Below are 22,986 nucleotides of genomic sequence, written 5' to 3'. Positions count from 1 at the left end.
GCAATCGTCAGTAGGCTGTTCAGTCCAAATGAAACATTTAATAAGAGGTTCTCTTATAAAAGGTTTGCCTATTACTTCTAAAGGTGTTAATCCGATTGATAAATGTGGTAGATCATTTAAAATAAGTTCAAAATCTTTGATCTTCGTTGCCCGTAACGTATGTTTTTCATGGCAGAAGGTGCGGCATAATTTCTCCTTCATTACTCATTCACATGGATTTGAAGATGGGTTATAGTTGGATATTAATACTTGACGAATATCTTCCGAGGTAAAAATTCTTTAACTTCGTGACTGACAAATTGTGGCCCATTGTCTGTAAGAAATCGTTTTGGTTTGCCTACCTCGAGAAAGTATTGTTTAGACAGTGAACCACGGTTTGTGTATTTGCTTTCTTAATAGGATACAACTTAACATACTTCGACCAACACTCTATGAGGACAAAAATGTACGATACTCCTCCCTTTCCTTTCGGAATTGGTCAAAAGAAATCCGCTGCTGTAAGATAGTGTAATACATTACGAAGGATTGGATACATTTTGCATTTAACATGAGTGCTACCCTGTTTTACCTTCTGACAAATTTCACAAGTCCTAATTAAAGATGCTACCTTATGTCCTAGCTTCTTAAAACAAAAGAACTTATTCATATGAGCTATACATTTGTTTCTCCTGAAGTGTCCATATCCAGTATGAACATACCACACAATCTCGTCCTCCATTAACTTCGGGATGCATAAACGCCAACGTTGCGATGTTATACTGTCTCTCCAAAACAAATTATTCCCTATAACCTTCCATTTCCCTGCTTGATTAGGAGATAAAGAGTTCCTAATGCACACAGCAAATATTTCCATAAAATAGGAATCATGATGGATGTTTTCAGTTATTCTTTGAGCCATCTCTTGTACCCTAGTGTGCGGATATTCTACTGTCATAAAATTAATTGCAAAAATTACGCCAGGTCCTTCCGTACGTTTTAATTCGTCCATGCCCATAGGTAACCTAGACAAAGCGTCAGGTACAATATTCTCAGAACCTTTTACATACTGTATCTTAATATCATATTCCTGTAGGAATAACATCCATCACATTAATCTACTATGCTCAACCGACTACTCATTAAAAAGGATAGTGCTTGATGATCCGTATACACAAGGATTTCTTACCCCAGTACTAGTGTTTGAAACTTTTGGATATTTCATACTATTGCCAATAGTTCCTTTTCAGTGGCTGTGTAGTTTAATTCGTGTTTATTAAGACTAGGGCTAGCAAAAGCTATAGATCTGTGATTTACATTATCCATACACCACTCTCCTTCGTATAGTTCTGCCACGATAGCAACTTAGATGCGTCGATTGCAATCTTAAATGGTTGGCCCATACTCGGATGATGCAATATGGGTGCTTCTACTGGTGCTCTTTTTACGTTTTCAGATGCCTCATTTGCCTCTTGGTCCCAAATCCACGGCACTCCCTTTCTTAACAAATGCAAAATTATTGGGTCGTTCAGTTCTTCACTTCGTATATATCGTCTACAGTATCCGGCCACCCCAATAAATCCGGTGTGGCCGAGCGGCTCTAGGCGCTACAGTCTGGAACCGCGCAACCGCTACGGCCGCAAGTTCGAATTCTGTATCGGGCGTGGATGTGTGTGCTGCCCTTAGGTTAATTAGGTTTAAGTAGTTCTAAGTTCTAGGGGACTGATGACCATAGATGTTAAGTCCCACAGTGCTCAGAGCCATTTGAACCATCTTATGGTTTTAGGTGGCGGACACACCTTAATAGCTTTTATGCATTCTGGATCTGGTCTAACCCCTTGCACTCCTGCAATATGCCCCAAAAACTTAAGCTCTTCCCTCGCAAAGTGCGGTTTAGACAGCTTAACTGTAATGCCCTTTTCTTTAAATTTTTTCAGGGTTTTACTCAGAGTTATACAATTTTTTTCCAGGTAGCGGAGATTATAAGGATATCATCCACATATATTATTAAATTCTTCAATAATTCTCTTCCTAATGCCTCGTCCAGCGCATGTATAAACACGGATACCGAAATATTTAGTCCAGACGGTAACAAATTGAAATGATACGAATTTCCATCAAACAGAAACGCTGTATACTTCTTTGAATCAGGATGTAGCCTAATTTGCCAATATCCAGCAGTCATGTCCATCGTGCTAAGAAACTTTGCTTTCTCAAATTTGGACAACAATTCATCGGTGTTAATTGGCCTGTCTCGTTCTGTCTCTATATGCTTATTCAAAGTGCGCGCATCTAGTACTAATCGCACACCTCCTGTAACATTTTTTAATACCACTAAAGGGTTAGTCATGACACTCGTACTGCGTTCTATTATTTTGTTGTCAATCATTTCATCTATTTCCTCTTTAACTGCTTGTATCAAGCTTGACGGTATTGGATATGGCTTACAGAAAAATGGAGTATTATCTCTGATTTTAAATTTACATGTATAGTCACTAATACTACCCGGACGATCGGAAAATACCATTTCACATTCCAATAGAATTTTAGATAAATCTAATTTTTTGTCATTGGTTAGTATTGGACATTCGTTTACAGTGCAGTGTGATACGTGACTTATGTTGTCGGTCGCGGGTAACAATCTTACTGTAGCAGTTAATCTAGACATCGACTCTCAGTTGTTTGTTTACCAGAACAGTTATGTGTCACAAAAGATATCCAATATCTACTATCCCCCTTTTCAAAAAATGGAAGAATTTCCTGAAAGTTTAAAATGACTTTATATTGTAACAGCCAATCTAACCCAAATAAGGTATCCCTGTTAATATTTTCTACTACTAAAAGTGTCTGACGAAATGAGTTATCCCCAATGTTACAGTTTACTTGGGTTTCGTATTTGACCACTTTACTTTTCGTTCCAGTTATACCGACTATGTACACTAGTTATTGGCCACAGCGGTAAGTGTTGTTTAGTCCGTAATGTCTTAAAGAACGCTTTAGAAATCAGTGACATCTCACTCCCTGAGTCCATAAATATGTTAACTTCAACATTCTCCACTATTCCTACTATTATTGGTTGTGGATTACTGGTAGTCTAGCTTGAGACTTCTAGTAACAAGCATTCTTTTGTTGGTATTTTATGCATGAAATTAACATACCTATTATAAAACAGGCATCCTACTGCATTTCTATGACCTGGGTTCTGGCCCTGGATCCAGTTCACACTATGTTTTCCTCATTATTGGTAATCACTGGTTGGTTACCAAATCGGGGTATTACGATATCATTTTGTACTCTATTACTCCTTGGTACAAATTCTTACGAAATTACTACACCTAAATTTGAAGGTGGATGCTTCTTCTGGTAATTTTCGTTACTATTATTCCAGTTACACCGGTGTCCTCTAGCTGAGTTTGCCTCATGTCTTTTAAAATTACTATTATCACTACCTCTTCTGTAACTCTGATTTTCACGTTGATGTACGTTATCGTTGCGGTCTTTGTTTAAAGCATCAAGTGCGTCTACAAAGGATAATAATTCTTCTATGGTTTTCCACCCACTACATAATACATTTTTCCTAACGTAGACGGGTAAGCGTCTTATTAAAATTCGGACCAACCCTTCTTCCTCCATCGGTTTATCTAAGTACTTCGCTCTCGTTAAATGCCAGTCGAAATACTTTTCGCATCGTATCCCATGTACTGTTGTAATACTTCGGGTCCCGCATATCGGATATTAGTTTTTCCTGGGCGCTTGCTGAACAATACTTCTACTGAAACTTCTTCTGGAAGCCTGCCAAGACGAAAAATTTTCGATGTTTACTGTACCCCACTCTGAGACTTCTCCTAAAAGATATCCCACCGCAAATTCAGTCTTTTTTTGAAAGTTCCCAAGTCTTGGGCAAGGCTTGATGGAAGCTTTTCAAAAAATGAGTAGGCTGTACTTCCCCATCCAGCTTAAAGTTACGGAACTCTCTAGATAACCCTGAATTTGCTCCCCATTGTAAATCTGTTATTACTTCACTAGTTAATACTACGTTAGGAGAAGTCACCCTATTTTCTACTTTGTCCTGCATAAGTTTGAATTCTTTCCATAGTTCATCTACATTTCTCTTAGAATTACTAAGTTCAGAAGATAAAATTCGAGACACGTTGTCGGATGTTACTCTCACAGCAACCTTTCTGTCTATCCTACCTGTTCCTCAAAGTGGCTCAAGTGGCTCTGAGCACTATGGGACTTAACATCTGTGGTCATCAGTCCCCTAGAACTGAGAACTGCTTAAACCTAACTAACCTAAGGACATCACACACATCCATGCCCGAGGCAGGATTCGAACCTGCGACCGTAGCAGTCGCGCGGTTCCGGACTGAGCGCCTAGAACCGCTAGACCACCGCGGCCGGCACCTGTTCCTCCAGACTGCTTATATCTATTGTGTCTGACGTTGCCAGTTTCTCTTTAAAACTCCTTTCCACATTATCAACTCGAGTGTTAACGTCTGCAATTTGCGATTGGACTATAGGAATTAGCTTGTCCTGATTCTCAACACTTTCCTTTAAAGTGTGTAATCTTTGCTTTACAGCATCAAATGTAATATTACATACACTCTGAAATGATCCTAATTTTTCACTTAATTCAGATTCTACACTATTACATTTGTCTTCAGTATCAAATTCTAGCTTCAATTCTGAAATTGCTCATTCTGTCTGGTCAAAGTCAGTAAACAGCTGATTTACGTGCGTATTTGAAGAACTAGTTAGTTCTAACTTCATATTTTCGAGTTTCTTATTTAAAGTGTCAAATTCAGTCTTTAATAAACCTATATTTGTTGCTTGATTGTTCAAGGTTTCACTCTGGTTACTTAAAACCTCACTCTGAGCATCTAACTTAATATTTAATTGGATATTCACTGTGTCTATTTCTCTACTTAAATTAGCACTCTATGCATCGAGCTTTTCACTTAAAGTAAAATCTACCTTCTGTTCATCCAACTTAGCATTCAACTGAGTATTTACTAAATCTAATCTAGAATGTACTGAGCCTATCTCATTTCTTAAAGCTGCACTTTGGGCTTTAATTAAATTTGCCAACAGTCTAGTCTGACATTTCCCTACTCACTTTGATAGCCACGGTTGGTTCTGAAGCTAGTTGCTGTTCTTGATCCTAGTCTGCTTTATACTCAAACAATTATTGTATTATGCTCACCTGGCGTAGAGCTCTAGCTGCGACGGTGAGCAGTTGTGAATTGTGCACCGGTGAACAGCACTGGTACCGGCGGCATCGAACATTGGTGTCAGCGTCGACGTCAGCGAGTGGATGTGGAGTCAGCACCGGTGAGCAGCAGCTGGCACCGTCGGAGTCGGTTTCCATGTGTAAGAGAGCTGTGTACTCTTCACATTCAATCTTCTTAGTCCAAGTATTCTCCGTGTAACTCTTATTAGTCTAAAATGTTGAGGTTTACTCTCCATTCCTTTGATGTTATTACTTTCTTAAGTCTTTTACTGTGTTGCATTCTCCACTTTCTTCCATTTGGTTCCTTGGACTAAATCCAATTACTCGAAACAGTTCTCGTATCTTGTTATGCCTGGTTGCTGTGGCAACTCAAAATATCTTTTACCCGTTTCCGTCTTAAAATTCACACTTTCTTCGAGTCCTGTCACGGTCGCCATGATATAATAGTTTTGACGACACGAGAAGCGGTGCGAAACTGGATTGCATTCACAATTCACACCTCACTCTCATCAGCTGACTTACGTGATGTGACTAGCTGATCCTCTTCTCTGAATATTCAGCTACGTCGGTCTCTCAAAAGCTTCTTCTCTGAAGATTTTCGCTGGTTATAGGAATTCATTAGAGTCTTTCTCTATTCTTGAAATAATTGGGTACTCATAGAATACTTTCAGTTCAATCATAATATATTTTCAACTTTCGCAGACAACAACTTCTGCAAATCGACTTAGTCATGAAACATCAGACTCTGTTAAACATATTTATAATAAGATGGTCTAACAACTAGATGATTTATGGACATCACATACGTCTGCGTCATACAGGGCTAAGACATGAAGTAAGATAAAAGTCTGTAAGCAATTGTTCGTTTGTCTTTTTACTAACACAGTACTTTTTTTCACTAACACAGGAAAGAATAGCCTATAATTACTCCATGTTCTTTCCTGATGGCGCTAGCGGCAAACACTCTTCCAGTCTTTTCATAACAAACTTCCAAGCTGCACACAGAAACAGGTGGCACAGTAGATATGCTTCCACCCTCCCACTTATATTTAAGATATCATGTGTTCGAGACAGTAGATGGACGAGTGGTTCTAGAATTTACGCAGAAATTCTCGAAGTACTACAGCTACAGGCCATTATTTATAAAGATTAGGTGAAATTAATGGTGTCGTAATAATTGTAATAGTACGTCTACATCTACATCTATGCTTTGCAAACTATAGAATGTCTGGCAGAGGCGATGCCCCACTGTACCAGTTATAAGGATTTGTTACCATTCCATTCACGTATTTAATGCGGAATGAATGATTTTTTAAATGGCGCTGTGCATGCTGTAAACAATCTGATCTTGTCCTCAAGATCTCCATGGATGTGGTACATAGGGGATTGTAGCACACTCCTAGACATAATGTAAAACAGTTCTTGAAGGTTTTTGAGTAAGCATTCCTAGATTAGTTTACTCCGTTTTCAAGAGTCTGGCAGTTCAGTACTTCAGCATCTTTGTGACACTCTTCCACGGATGCTGCCCTTCTTTGTATACTTGTATGTTCAATACATTCTGTTAGTACTACGCGGTACAGGTCCAACACACTAAAGCAGTATTCCAGACTGGGTGACATAAATGCATTGTGGACAATCTGCTTTCTAGACTGATTGTATTTACCCAGTCTTCTACCAATAAACTGAAGCCTATGACCTGCTTTGCCCAAGACTGAGCCTACATGATCATTCAACTTCGTACCCCTACAAAGTGTTACACCCAAGTATTTGCATGAGTTGAATGAGTTCAACTGCGACTCATTGATATTATCGTCATAGTAAACTACGTTTCTTCATTTTGTGAAGTATAAAGTTTTACATTTTTGAACATTTACTGCAAGTTACCAACCTTTGCACCACTTTGAAATCTTATCGAGATCAGATTGAATATGTATGAAGCTGTTTTGAGACAGTATCTGCATCTAATCACAGATAACTGCGTCATATACAAAAGGAATGAAGCTGCTATTAATATTGTCTGCATTAATGTACAACAAAAACAGCAAAGTTCCAACACAAGTGCCTGGAGCACACCCAAAGATATTTTTACTTTAGTCAATGACTCTATCCAAGTCAATTTTGCTGCATTGTACCTGCCAAAACATCCTCAATCTAGTCGAAAATTTCGTTTGATGCCTCATCCCATGGTATTTTCGATAATAAGCATAGATGTGATAATGAGTCAAATGCTTTTCGGAAATTAAGAAATACTACGTGTGTCATGAGTGTCTGGATCCAAAGCTTTCGTACATTAGAGAAGTGTGAGTTTTGTTTCACATAATCGATGTTTTTGGAATCTCTTCTGGCTGGCGCCGAGTAAGTCGTCCTGTTTGACATATCTCACTACGTTTAAACTCAGAATATGTTCTAAGATTCTATGACAAACACATGTCAAGGATATCAGCTGGTATTTTTGCGGATCACTTCCACCACCCATCTTGTAAAGGGATATAACCTGTGCTTTCTTCCAATTATTGGGCGCCGGCCGGAGTGGCCGAGCGGTTCTAGGCGCTACAGTCTGGAACCGCGCGACCGCCACGGTCGCAGGTTCGAATCCTGCCTCGGGCATGGATGTGTGTGACGTCCTTAGGTTAGTTAGGTTTAAGTAGTTCTAAGTTCTAGGGGACTGATGACCTCAGCAGTTAAGTCCCATAGTGCTCAGAGCCATTTGAACTATTGGGCATGGTTTTTTGTTAAAGAGATCTACAATATAGTATAGTTAAAAGAGGGGCTAACTCAGCCGCAAATTAAGTAAAGCATCTGATAGAGTTTCTATGAGGCCCTAGAGATGTGTTCAGTTTTAACGATTCAACTGTTTCTCATCATCACTGACACTACCATTTATTTCACTCATCTTTTGAGTGTCACGGGGACTAAATTGAGGTCATTTTCCTGGGTTTTCCTATCTAAAGGTACATTTGAAAACAGCGCTGAGCATTTCTACTTCTGCTTTGCTACTCTCAGTTTCATTTCCTGCCCACCCACGAGTAAATGGGCATAAACTTCAGTGCCATTACCAGCCTTTACATACGACCAGAATTTCTTTGGGGCTTGTGAAAGATCATCTTACAAATTCTGCAACAGTAGTCACTGAAGGCTTCGTGCATTGCACTCTTGACAGTCAAAGGGTTAAATTCAGTATCTCTTCATCTGGAGCGTTATGCTTTGTTTTACACAGGTGAGGGGGTGCTGAAAACTAAGGCATCCGAAATTTACAAACTGCAAATGTACAGACTCTTAAAGCTTTTTAAATGAAACAGATGTTATTGGTAGTCTACATCTTAAGTCTTCATGTCTACATATTTTTTCTCAGCGTAGTAACAATGGCGATGAACCCATTTCTCCCTATGAGAACAAGTTTTACTGGTGGTGGAGAAACAACCTCACTTCTGCTTGAAACGCTTCATTACTATCAAAGTGAAGTCGTCGAAGGAATGAATGAATATGTTCAATGTTAATAACATTTGTTTTATTCGAAAACCTTGAAGAGCGAAATTTTCGGAGAAATTACTTTTCAGCATGCCCTCATATTTACTTCAGATACAATATTCCTCAATTCTGAGATCTTTGTCTCAGTTTGTGCGCATATTTTTTTTTTCTAATTGACAACAGACTTTCCTGTACTCTAGTGACAGAGGACATGACAAATGAATATGTAGACTGTTAATAACATTTGTTTTATTCGAAAAGCTTGAAGAGTTTTCACATACAAATTTCGGAGATAATACTTTTCATCATGCTCTCATATTTACTTTAGATGCAATATTCCTCAATTCTGAGATCTTCGTCTTAGTTCGTGCTCATACTTTTTTCCTAATAGACAATATACATTCCTACACTCTGGCTTTTATCAGAGGCTTGACACTTTTTCTATTCTGCTAATTTCGGAAGAAAATTTTCCATTGATGTCATCTGTCTGGTGATGAGCAGTTAGTTTTCCACTGACTGAGCTTACATGAACATTAAGTTCTTTAATCAGTTCACTTTGTTTTCCTATTATCTCACCAAGATTACATTTCAAAGCAACCATGTCATTTTTTAATTCAGCAATACCACCAAGAAGATCACATTTCATTTTGGTCATACTGTCATTTCACAAATCTATTTTGCTGTAAAGATCAATTTTTTTTCTAATTTATTTCAGATTACTATTTTGTTTCTTTTATAGCAATAGCTCGTGTATTCAACAAGTTGACTTGATCCAGTCTTTACAACTCTGTAGTCCTTCAGAATAATATTTTTCACCCAATACATATAAAGATTGACGTGAGGTGTATCAAAGGAAAAGAACTGCTCGTTAAGGAAATCACATCCACTATTGCAGTACTGGAAACAAACAACATGTACGAAATTACTCAGAATGCACCTGCAAAGCCTGGAATAACATGCAAGACTGCACTTCAGAAATGGTTAGAGAAAGAAAGGACAATCCCTCAAGCATCTGCCACGGCTTCAGTACCCAGAAAAAATCTGATAAGAGAGAGGAGTGCTACGTGGAGAAGAAAACGGCATGGTTCCATTTAGGAAAAGTCAGAAGTGATGCAACAACTAAAAATGCAAACAGGTTTCTAGACAAAATCTGTCTGGGTTATAGCAAATTTCAAGTAGAGAAACTAGGAACTAAGGGTGCAAACAATAGTTTCTGTATTGGTGTCATGTCGCATGAGCAATAAATTTTTCGTTCTAGAAGTATTTATATTTCATGAGCAAAATATGGGTAACTTTTTACTAATTAATGGTACATGTTTTCCTCCTATTGTTAGTAGGTTACTGTCTACAGCTTACTTTTCTTCAAATAGTATTCTGTGACTCAACTCTTTTGCCCGTAACGCATTCTGGTTGCACGTTCGTCTTGTTATATATTTTTCATCTTCTCCCTTTCCTTTTCTAGTTTCTCCTTGTTGTTCTGGCCTCCTTATTTGCCTCGAGAATGCACTTGTCAGCTCGGGCTGCTCTCAAGGACTCAAAGTGATTGTTTCGTATCAGATCCAGGAAATATTCCTAGAATTCGGAAACTTCATAGTGACATGCTGCCCAGTCATTAAAACACAATACACATTTAATCTCAATGCGCTGAAACCGACAAACACTGTTTTTGGCACGCGTTCTCATATCAGTTGGCTGAAACATTTGTTCATGTTTTGTGTGTGTCCATTTAAGCACCGTGACATTATTTTTTTGCTGATTATCCTCCTGTAGATGGGCTTAAACGGTTCCACTTCAAAGTGGCAGAGAGTGCAAGTGCTTTTCTGCATCCCCAACACGAGTTTACACCACTGTCACAAAGACCGTGTGGATTGTCGTCAACAGAAGCTTTATGGAAGAAAGTAGCTCAAACTTCTTTCCTCACGTCTTCTACAGTATATTACCTGGATTCCTTCTTATTTCTAAACCACAGTAAGGCTGCAGCTCGCCTACCGTTTCCTCAGTGAGACTACCACGACCACCTACAGGTTCGTATCACTAATCACTTTACATAAACACGTGTCTGACTTTTTTCGCACATTCCCAGCACACACTAATTTCTCACTGTCTTTTAACACATTTTGTAGCCCTATTGAGTCTCAATCTCAGAGGTAGTTCACATATCATACGTCATAACTCTCTTCTGATAACATTTGACATGTGATACAAACAGAGAAATGGGGTCAGTGCCAGAGGCCCTTTAAACTGGTGTTTAAAAAACTTTCGATGTAAAATTCTATTTTAGATTGTATTTAGAAAACTCGTAATGTTGATTAATGATGGGAAACAAAAAAAATGATTTTTTAACGTGGGTTCACAAGCAAACACCCTCAGTCACGGAACAAAATCCAATCGCCTGAGGACTGAATCCACGGTCGCTCGCTCACGGCTCGGCCACACCCAGGCACACGCCGGGGCTTCGTGTGAGGGCGGCCGGCGCGCGCGCTGCCGCCAGCGCAGCGCACCACCCTGGCCAGTGTTGCCTCGACACGAGACCTGCTTCAGGCACACACACACCACTGTAGGCCGGCTGTTTGTACATAGAGGCTGGCCACAATTTGTTACTGGAAGCTACCACTAGTTGCTGACACCTGAACTCGGCCTGCTGAGTCCAGATCCACTCCAAATTTTACCTGGATAAATGTCTCCTCACATCTTCTCCACGTGGAATGTGAGTGACGGCATTAATGATCATCATCCTCCCAACTGCATCGCGATGTTCCCAAGCCATTGTGTGAATTTTACCATTTTCTGTTTTTGTTTTGCAAAACCCTCCATTCAGAAAAGCGTTCTCCGAGGGTCGCCAGAATTATTCACTCACACGGCACGCGCTCCAGTATTTCTTCAGTATTCCTTTCCTCACGCACAGTCAGCACTGACATCGGTCGTCAGGGAAAGTTGACTTTTGGTGAGTTACTTCGGATCTGTGCAGAAAACGCAAACCCAGAACATTTAAAATTTTGGTAATCTCTGAACAAAGACAAAAGAATCTTTCTCGAGCGTTTCTGTTTGTAATTTATAGGCGTATAGCATCGACCATTCTATTTCAGGTGCCGGCCGTTGTGGCCGTGCGGTTCTAGGCGCTTCAGTCTGGACCGCGTGACCGCTACGGTCGCAGGTTCGAATCCTGCCTCGGGCATGGATGTGTGTGATGTCCTTAGGTTAGTTAGGTTTAATTAGTTCTAAGTTCTAGACGACTGATGACCTCAGAAGTTAAGTCGCGTAGTGCTCAGAGCCATTTGAACCAGGCATCTATTTCAGGTAGCATTCACATTTCACAGGCGACGTCCATTACTGATTTCCAGTCTTGTGCATAGGCAACTGCTAATAAGCTTTTACATCTGCAGGCACTAAATTTGCCATTCGTGTTACCGCTTGTAGATTTTTATTGACTCACACAGAAAGAACTTGACATACAATGGCTGGATACTCCGCGATTAAAAGGAATTATCGCGGCCGTAATATGAACACAGACTGCGCGCACTGCCGCGCAGTCCCCGCCACAGCTCGTCCTTTTGTGTGAGAGACGAGACCGGCGATGGGAGTGTCTCACAAGCCAGCTCCAGAGGAACTTTGAAACTGTGATAACAAAACCGTTGTGCTATGAAAGATACACAAAAAGAGATTAGACAACTCTTTCGTAATTAGAGTCCCAAGATTATGGCGCGAAAAGCAAATAATTTAATTGCCCTGACAGAAAGCGTCTTGCACTACTGAAGCATTACAAGAAATTTCTTGTTTTTAAAGCATATGCACAGTTGCACGACTCTTCCACCTCGTGGCAGCTGCACGTAGTGCTTTAGTCAAAACACTCGCCTATGAAGAGGAGTCTGGCCTTGCATTTTTCAGTCAGCTCGTTTACTGTTTATATGCTTCTGAAGAAACAAATGAACAGTTTACAAACTTTTAGATTTATTCCACATTACAAATAGAAGGGGTACATCTACACAGGTACTCCACAAGGCGTCGTACTGTGCGTGACGGAGCGGAGGGCTCCATCTACCACTACCAGTCACTCACTTACCTGTTCCACCCGCAAATAGAGCGAAGGAAAAATAATTATTTATATCCCTCCGCATGAGACCTAATTTCCCGCATCTTATCTTCGTGGTCCTTACGTGATGTGGTTTTAGAGGCAACAGAATTTTCCCAATAGTATTCTCCGAAAAAACGTCGCCTTCTGTCCAGCGATTCTCATTTGAGTTACCAAAGCAACTCCGTAACACTTACGTGATGTTCGAACCTACCAGTGACAAATCATTCGTTGTCTTCTTTTAATCAGTCCCGGTAGGATCCCAAACATTTGAATGAGCAGCACTCAAGAATAGGTCGCGCTGGCGCCCTATATGCGGTCTGCTTTGTAGATGAACCACACATTCCTAGATTCTCCCAATAAACCGAGACCGACCATTCGCCTTTTCTATCACAACCCTCTCACGCTCGTTTCACTTTGCAACATAACAGCCAGATATTTAAACGACGTGACTGTGTCAACCAGGACATTACTAATGCTGTATCCAAACATTTCGGGCTTGTTTTCCCTACTCATCCGCATTAAATCATATTTTTCTACATTTTGCTACCCACCCTGTCCGATAAATTATTTATGTATGTAGAGAACAGTAGCAGTGCTGTCACACTCCTGAAGATACACTTGTCTGTGATGAACACGCGCCGCCCACGACAACAACTGGGTTCTGTAACTTAACAAGTCTTCAGGCCATTGACATATCTGCGAACCTATTCCATATGCTCGTACCTTGATTACAGCCTGCAATAGGGCACCTTGTCGAACGCTTTCCAGAAATCAAGAAATATAGAATTTGCCTGTATCCATAGTTCAAACCGATGCTAGGGAAATTGATCTCTAAGTCTCCGAGAAAATTCTTATGCCTTCTTATACAGAGAAGTCACCTTCGTTTTCTCCCAGTGGCTTGGGTCTTTGCGCCGGACTAGAGATTCACAATAAATGCAAACTAAGTAGGGGCTTACGCCGTAGAGTACTCTTTGGAAAACCGGATAGGGATTCCATCCGGACCTGGTGACTTATTTTTCTTCAACTCTTTCAATTGCTTCTGTACGCCAAGGATGCTTATTGCTATGTCATCCATATGAGAGTCTGTTCGATCGTCAAACGACGGTACGTTTGCACGATTCTTCTGCGTGAACGATTTCTTGAATATGAAATTTAAAACTTGGGCTTAGCAATTTTACATAAGACCAGAATTTTCTCGGGTCCTCTGCCAGATGTTTTGCTACGGTATGTCGGTGGTACCGGTGTTAGACGTATGTTTCGTACATAGAACATTTCACAGACGCACGAATCTGTACTAAGTTCTCCTTGTCGTCATTTGTGCGTTCTCTTTTGAACCGAGACTCAACAGCCTCTGCTTCCTCAGCATTTTCCGAATCTCGTTATTAAACCGTGGTGGATCTTTTCCGTCCTTAATTCTCTTACTATGCGCATAATTCTCCGGATCACGGTTTACAATCTGCTCAAACTTTGCCCACAATTCCTCTACTTCCATTTACTGGAACTACTGTAAGTGATGCCAGATCACTGTCTAAGTGAGATGCTAACAACTGCTTATCTATTCTTTCTAGCGGGAACACTCTCCTAGCCTTCTTAACTGATTTATTAACTTTTGTAACCATAGTTGCTATAATGTTATAATGAATGCTAATCTCCATTTCCATACTGACGGTTTCGATAAGGACCGGTCTATTTGCAGCTATTTGCAGGTCTGAGATATTTCCACTGCGTGTGACCTACCAAACGAGCTGCTCAGGACAGTTTTCAGAAAACGTTGCAAAAGTACTCTGCATGACTGTCTGTCTGTATCTCCTGCAATAATCCATAGATATCCCACTCCATACTCCAGTTAGTATTTACGCGCTACTGACTATAGACATTCTCTGAATGACTCTAGAACTGTGACAGCAGAATCGGGTACCAATAAAAACATCCAGTATTAAACCAGTTATATGCATCAGATAAATTCACTGTCAAGCTCAGCTTCGACCTCAATAGAGACAATTTTTTTGACAAATGCAATGAACACTCCCTCTCCTATGGCCTCTGTCTTTCCTACATACGTTCCACTACTCGCTAAATATCTCAGGACTTTACACTTCCAGTTTCAGCCAGCTGTCGGTCCCAAGAATAATTTGAGCGCGAGAGCTTTTCTGGAAGGCAGTAAATTCGCGAACTTCGTTGGGACTTCTTCGACAGTTTACTGATAAATTCTGCCAGTCGAAGTGTTTTTACTCAAACTGCCACTTAGCCTAAGAAACCGTCATGTGCACTCCACAAGTACTCTGCAATGTACTGAGTGTGCAGGTTGGTAGATGCCAGTCAATGAGGCGGCCACCCCTTCAGAACAGTGGTTTGGACTCGCCCAGCACTCGGAACGAGAGTTTGTGTTCACAGGTCACCTTATTTTGTGGGAGCTCTAACAACTGTCGCCTTGCAGTTACACATTACTCAGAAGTACATTCAATTCTTTGTGGGAAACAAATGCACATGCAGTAAATACGAGTAAAGTTTTCAGAGGAGGTTCATAAGAATAATAACCAAAAAGTAGTAACTGCACTAACTATAAATATAAAGATCAGTTAAAAACATAGGGGATTTTAACTGCACCGTGTGTGTACTCTACATTTATCAATTAGAGATGGACAACTAATGCTGATAATTAATGGAGAATCAGCTCTGTCCAAAACCATAGAATACGTATAGAATGAAGTTATTTTTACCAAGGAAGAGTAAACATAAAATAAAAATAGCGTTCTTTATAGACGGAAAAAAATGTACAATTAATTGAACAATGTGGATAAATAGACTACTAAAATGAAATTTGAAAAGGTAGTTAAAAATAACTCAAAATAGTATTATCTATGAAGGAATTAAACTGTTCGACATATCACCTCACGCGACAAAAACAAATACTGAAGAAGCCAATTAAAGAAAACTGTTTAGTAATAGATATCTTGCTATAGAGGATACTTAGATAAAGTCGATTTTGGATTTGGTAAAAGATGTAACACAAGTAAATTATAATAAAAGGTGCGAAAGCCAACTGAGCCCTCAATGCATTTCTCTCTAGAATATATTGGATCTGCTTCAGCTTGGCTTCTCAGTGGACGTTTGCACTCTTTTAAATTCAGCACCACTAAATTAATAACTGTTGCGCAATGGGTTTATCGATATGAAAAGGCTGGACCTGGTAGGTGAGTCATGAGTGTTGCAATTCACAAAATCATTGAAGTGTACTGTGTGGATAAGTGATTTACTAACTACTAAATTAAAATTTTGGCACAAATACATCCAAAATATCTTCCAATCATATTCCATGTGCACAGGAAAATCAGTGACATAACGTAAGACTTAATGCGGCACATGATGAAAGAAACATATATGGATAACATGTTACTGAGATCCACTGGAATCAATTAACTTGGCAAAGATCTAAAAAATGGAGATGAGGATTGAGAGCAATCAACATCCTACATTCTTAATTGTGTGAAACGTAGCTGCGGTAGACATGCAGTGACAATAAGATTGTGCTCGGTCTTTGATGAGCCTTCATCAACTCAACTAAGTATCAGAATATGCCTGACTTCACGTCTTCCTAACCAGTCAATTCGCTCGATATTTTCGCCATCAATCGAGATGGTGTAGGTGGCTACTATTGGAACCTGTAAGACAAATCTCAGGCCGTCTTACAAAGTTGGAATTCTGCTTGCTGCTGCATTGAGTCCTTCTGTGTCTCCTCTCCAAGAGAAAACTGTGCTCTAAGTCTAGGATCGAAGTGTACTGCTCTAAACTGAGAAAGGCGTCCACTGCACCAAGCCTGAGAAAGAAGTGATAAGCTGTTGGCCGCCATATTCCTAGCTATGGATCTCAGATCCTATGATATGCAAAGACAAGAAAACTTGCTTACAAAAACTTATATTTTAGTGCATTCCATGCTCCCTAACACAAATATCAAAAACGTCCCCATGTATCTATAACATAGGCCCTAGACCTGTCGATGAACATCGCTAATTTTCTCAATTCCACTATCCTCTGTACACACTATGGTCCAGACGCTCATTTAGCGTAGACATAAATAACTCTTCCTCCTATTCTTTGCTCTCAACATGGTACATATGCTTGCTTATCTGGCGAGCACATTAATACCTATCGCCTCACCACACAACTCTTTCCCCAAACCAAGGATAATTTAAAACAAAAAAATTCCGATACCCGACACTACGTTAGACTCAGAAAAAATCTTTTCGTGTTTCCAATGACTGCAAAGTACATTTTGACTCCCCATTTAATTCTCTCATGGAACTTAATCTCTCTTGTGAAATCCATCAAATATCTCATATTGCCATCAAAACAACGCACGCATCTGGTACCGGTACTCATCTCATATTTCTGATGAATGCTTTACAACTTCGTCGACTTTGCGGACTCCAGTTTAACTGCAGTTGCATCTAAAATCTTTCGAATTTCGAGTGGCCCGTTGTATACTGAGAAGAATTTACGAAATAGTGTTTTTTTTTTCTTTATTCAAGAGCCTGTGGGTTTTCATTAAGACCTTCTGACCAACATGGGACTTGCTTTCCTGTTGGCAAGCCCATTCCTTTTCCTTGTGGACAATTTGACATTTTGCAGGGCCAGATTTACTGCAATAATCTCGTCTGTGGTGGAAATATTTTAATTCTAGGATACTATCTCGTGGTTGTCAATCCCTCGGTATATAACTAACTCTTGTGCGGACAAACTATATCTTCCCGCAGCAGAGATGCCGAGCATTGAACCTACACTGCTTGTTGTCCGACACACCAGCTGTTTGATTTAACTCTTTCTGCGAAAAACTCGTCTAAGTTTAACTGCGCTGTGTGATCATTCCTTTCGCTTCTTTGTCTTGGCATGTTTATGTGACCATTTGCGGTTCGCTCCTCTCTTTGCTTAATCAACAAGTCTACCCCACACACAGAATTCATTTTGCGACATTATGGCACCAAACATTCTCGGAATTTGCGTATGAACAAGCCTCTTTGGATTGGCATACTCACCTGAATGGCGCAAATCGCTGGCACGAATTCCTGTCGTGCCTGGAGTTTTACAATCACCACAGGAAAGACTTCAACTGCTTCTGTTACCATACTTACAGCTGCTTTACATTCTCCCATATTACTCGTGCCATGCTCCATGGTCACGTCAGAACATACGTCATGCTCAACATTTATCTTGACTGAATCGACACGAACGAAAAAATGGCTGACATCGAAATAAGTGTCCAAGGAATAGAAAAGCAACTGAAATCACTCAACAGAGGAAAGTCCACTGGACCTGCGGGATACCAATTCGATTCTACACAGAGTACGCGAAAGAACTTGCCCCCCTTCTAACAGCCGTGTACCGCAAGTCTCTAGAGGAACGGAAGGTTCCAAATGATTGGAAAAGAGCACAGGTAGTCCCAGTTTTCAAGAAGGGTCGTCGAGCAGATGCGCAAAACTATATGACATTGTTGTAGAATTTTAGAACATGTTTTTTGCTCGCGTATCATGTCTTTTCTGGAAACCCAGAATCTACTCTGTGGGAATCAACATGGATTCCGGGAACAGCGATCGTTTGAGACCCAACTCGCTTTATTTGTTCATGAGACCCAGAAAATATTAGATACAGGTTCCCAGGTAGATGCCATTTTCCTTGACTTCCGGAAGGCGTTCAATACAGTTCCGCACTGTCGCCTGATAAACAAAGTAAGAGCCTACGGAAAATCTGACCAGCTGTGTGGCTGGATTGAAGAGTGTTTAGCAAACAGCACACAGCATGTTGTTCTCAATGGAGAGACGTCTACAGACGTTAAAGTAACCTCTGGCGTGCCACAGGAGAGTGTTATGGGACCATTGCTTTTCACAATATGTATAAATGACCTAGTAGATACTGTCGGAAGTTCCATGCGGCTTTTCGCGGATGATGCTGTAGTATACAGAGAAGTTGCAGCATTAGAAAGTTGCAGCTAAATGCAGGAAGATCTGCAGCGGATAGGCACTTGGTGCAAGGAGTGGCAACTGACCCTTAACATAGACAAATGTAATGTATTGCGAATACATATAAAAAGGATCCTTTATTGTATGATTATATGATAGCGAAACAAACACTGGTAGCAGTTACTTCTGTAAAATATCTGGGAGTATGCGTACGGAACGATTTGAAGTGGAATGATCATATAAAATTAATTGTTGGTAAGGCGGGTGCCAGGTTGAGATTCATTGGGAGAGTCTTTAGAAAATGTAGTCCATCAACAAAGAAGGTGGCTTACAAAACCCTCGTTTGACCTATACTTGAGTATTGCTCGTCAGTGTGGGATCCGTACCAGGTCAGGTTGACAGAAGAGATAGAGAAGATCCAAAGAAGAGCGGCACATTTCGTCACAGGATTATTTGGTAAGCGTGATAGTGTTACGGAGATGTTTAGCAAACTCAAGTGGCAAACTCTGCATGAGAGGCGCTCTGCATCGCGGTGTAGCTTGCCGTCCAGGTTTCGAGAGGGTAGGTTTCTGGATGAGGTATCGAATATATTGCTTCCCCCTACTTATACCTCCCGAGGAGATCACGAATGTAAAATTAGAGAGATTCGAACGCGCACGGAGGCTTTCAGACAGTCGTTCTTCCCGTGAACCATACGCGACTGGAACAGGAAAGGGAGGCAATGACAGTGGAACGTAAAGTGCCCTCCGCCACACACCGATGCGTGGCTTGCGGAGTATAAATGTAGATGTAGATGTAGAAACTTGAGTAATGAATCGACATTTGATCCAACTTCCAAATCTGTTTCAACACACAAGATTTGGTCAGTAGATACAAACATGATCTTCCCTCGAACAGCGGTAACACCACTCGACTCACACACACTAACTGGTAATATACCGTCTGACATATCCTCACTTATAACAGCCAGATAGGTTGTACTTACATCAAGTTAAAGTTCCATTCCAGCTTCCTGTATCTCAATACGCCGAGTACAAGCGGCTTCAGTGACTCTTTTCCCTGTATACCTCATCCTCTATTGTTATCCTAACATTCTCACTTTTAACTGTACAGGCTGGCAACAAATTTTCTATTGTTACATGACAGCTGTGACCAGTGTTTTGAGAATTGGTTTGTTTGGTTAGCACCGTTTCTTTGCTTTCTAGACTTTCCTCATTATGCACGCTCTCCTCAACACGCCCTTTCAACCGCTCTACATCGCTCATCTCTTGGTTCAGGATCGGAATCTGCTTCAACTTGTGATCAAAGTAGTTCAAGCGGCCTTCGTTTCATCTCTCCATTCATCTTTCTTACAGCCTCGAGTTATGAGATCTCATTCATTTCACAGCAGGTTTTACTGACGATGTACTGGGCTGGCTCTACTGTGCATTACCAAGTGTGGCACAGTCTGGTTTTGAGTGACTTACTGCAACTTCTTTGCTAGTTGTTTTATTCTACCCTATTCGCTTTTCCACCTTATTTCGACCACTTTCACGCTCAGCTACTCATATATGCAATGTTTTCTTCATTACTTGATAACAGCTATATGCAATGCTTCCCAAAACTCAATGATTAACGAGATTCCTCTCTTCAGTACCCTCACTGGTAAACATCTCGATGGAAGCAGATGTGTTGGCGTGGGCAGCACCGCGGAATAGTGCGGAAACCTGCGACGTAGGGTGCGCATCAAGCTTCCTGCCGCTGGAGGTGTTTAGCTGCTGGCTGCTGTGAGCCTGGCGGAGCAGTGCTTACGCTGAACGCAGATACCTCGGCTCGGACCACGCCTTGGGCATCGTGCAGAATGGCTTCGCTAAGTGCTCAGTCGACAGCTGTCTGCGCCATGTATGTCTGGAGGAAGAGACACTACTGAGGATCGACAGCTGTGTTAACTTATGAACTGTATTCGCAAACTGCAAATACAGTCATACACCAGCTACACCATTTATTAGTGACATACTCGTATGAAAATGTGTGCTAGACCGGGACAAGAACCCGGCTTTCCCGCTTCTCACAAGCGGTCACTTTAACCACTTTGGCTGTCTGAGCACACTACACATGCACGTTTGAATGACTATTGCATCGAGCTGTGCAGACACTTTAAATACAATCACCGTACTATTGTATTTCGTGCCAAAGCGAGAGAATCTGAGGAGAAAAGCGATGTGTCTCCCTATGTAGGAATCACAAGATCTGTGTGTGGCCATTATGGGACGTAGACACTAGGTCTGAGTCGGTGGTGGAGCAGTGTTCAGATAAGGTGGCTGCTCGTGACAAATAGGAAATCCAGGTTCGAATCCCAGTCCGGCACAAACTTTCGTATGTGGCGTGTAAATCCTGTATCTGATGTATAACCATATTGGCAATTTGCAAACACATTTCATAAGTGAATGATGTCATCGATGATATCATAGGCTGAGGTAGTCAGGAAAATCTGAGGTGGACAGGAAAATCTGGAAACAATGCAGCCTGTGCCAATATCCAGTCAACTGTACTGCCAGCTATGCGCCATGAATTTGTTGGTTCTGCAGGTATTTTAGAAATTACTACTAGCACGAGAGCGGCAATCAATAGAGCTAGTATGTTCTATCCAATTATAAATGCTGAGGGAGGAATTTTTGTTCAGCATTGGTAGGCCTATTTTGCATTGTTTTTGTGAAATAATACGAGGAACTGTGAGAAAACAGCTACAGTCATAAAACAGGGACACCAAAATTTTCAGCAGCAGTCTCTTTCAGTGTAAATAGATGACGCTCAGTTTATCTGCTAAATAAAGCTTTCTCGGTTCTCAAAAAAAGTAATGAGATGAAATTTTGTATTACCTATTTAAGAAAAACATATGGCCATTTAACACCACATGTTGCAGATACAGTTAACAATGGTGAGAAAAAACTGCAGACTGACGACAGACGAAATCTAGTTAAAAGCTCTGGGTCGAAGTATTCTTCTGAACAATTGGGCCAACGTCCCACCCCCGTGTCTGTTTTCGTGCTGACAGGGGCCGCGACACTCTCGTCGTACCTACGACGTCTTTGGAGGCAGCGACCTCGCCAGCGCAAACCGCGCCGCGCCGCGCCGCGCCGGGCCGCACGTCTTAGGGCCGCACGTCTTATAAGGGCCGCGCTCTGACGGCCGGCCGCGTTGTTATGCTGTCGTGCGGTAGTTTTTCACCGTAAACGTGGATGGCGAAAAACTGCCAGTTCGACTGTTTCAACATCTACTTGACACACCTCCACGGGTCAAACTCACCTGTGACCATTTGTGCTGTTCATCTTTGTACATTTTTATTAGTCCTATTCGATATGAGTCCCACACAGTTCACAAATATTCTAGAATTGGTTGCACGAGTGTTTTGTAAGCAAGCTCCATTTTAGACTGACTGCGATTTCCCAGAATCCTACTAATGAACCGGAATCTACTTTAACTACGATTGACCCTATGTGGTCATTGTGTTTCCTTTCATTTCCCCAAAATTGTTATAACTCGGCATTAATGTTGTAGTCATAGGATATGACAGTTCTGTGTCTTATGAAATGAATAATTATGCACTCTGAACATTTGCAGAGAGTTGCTAATCTTTGCCACACTTTGTAATCTTATCAGTATCTTACTGAGATACAACTTCGTTATAGATAACTGCACACCTGCGATCCGTGTGAGGTTGCTGCTAATACAGTCTGCGAGGTCGTTAACGTTAACAGCAAGTGTCTCAACACTTTCCCTACGAAATAAAATGCGTGTGAATTCCTAAGGGACCAAACTGCTGAGGTCATCTATTCCTAGACTTACACGCTACTTAAACTAAATTACGCAAAGGACAACACACATACCCATGCCCGAGGGAGGACTCGAACTCCCGACGGTGGGGGCCGCGCAATCCGTGACATGGCGCCTCATACCGCGTGGCCCCTAGGTCTAGGGAATACCTGAAGCTACTCCTACATCTATCGATGATTCTCGATCCAAGATAACTTTCTGCGTTCTCGCTACCAAAGATCCTCAATCCAGTCACAAGTTTTATTTGATACTCTATATGATAGAACTTGCGTTAATAAGTGTTAGTCGTGTGAATAGGGCCTCCCGTCAGGTAGACCGCTCGACGGGTGCAAGTCTTTCGATTTCACGCCACTTCGGCGACTTGCGCGTCGAAATAAATGTTGGTGTAATACCGAGTCAAATGCTTCTCGGATATGAAGAAATACTCCATCTATCTGACTGCCTCAGTGCATGCCCTGGATGTCATGAGAGAA

General features: G+C 41.1%; 1 protein-coding gene across 1 annotated transcript in view; it reads left to right on the top strand.

Annotated features, from left to right (window-relative positions):
• LOC124776165 (branchpoint-bridging protein-like) overlaps positions 1-21,851 on the top strand; it is a 42,902-nt gene extending 21,051 nt beyond the window's left edge. The window contains exon 3 of the mRNA XM_047251006.1: positions 21,735-21,851. Coding sequence (XP_047106962.1) covers positions 21,735-21,851 — 117 coding nt within the window. The remainder of the gene's footprint in view (positions 1-21,734) is intronic.
• Positions 21,852-22,986: the final 1,135 nt, after the last annotated feature.

Source organism: Schistocerca piceifrons, chromosome 2, assembly GCF_021461385.2.
Source record: "Schistocerca piceifrons isolate TAMUIC-IGC-003096 chromosome 2, iqSchPice1.1, whole genome shotgun sequence".
In the NCBI taxonomy this organism is placed as follows: Eukaryota; Metazoa; Arthropoda; class Insecta; order Orthoptera; family Acrididae; genus Schistocerca; species Schistocerca piceifrons.
The sequence above is the reverse complement of the archived record's forward strand: the minus strand, read 5'-3'. Positions and strand labels throughout refer to the sequence as shown.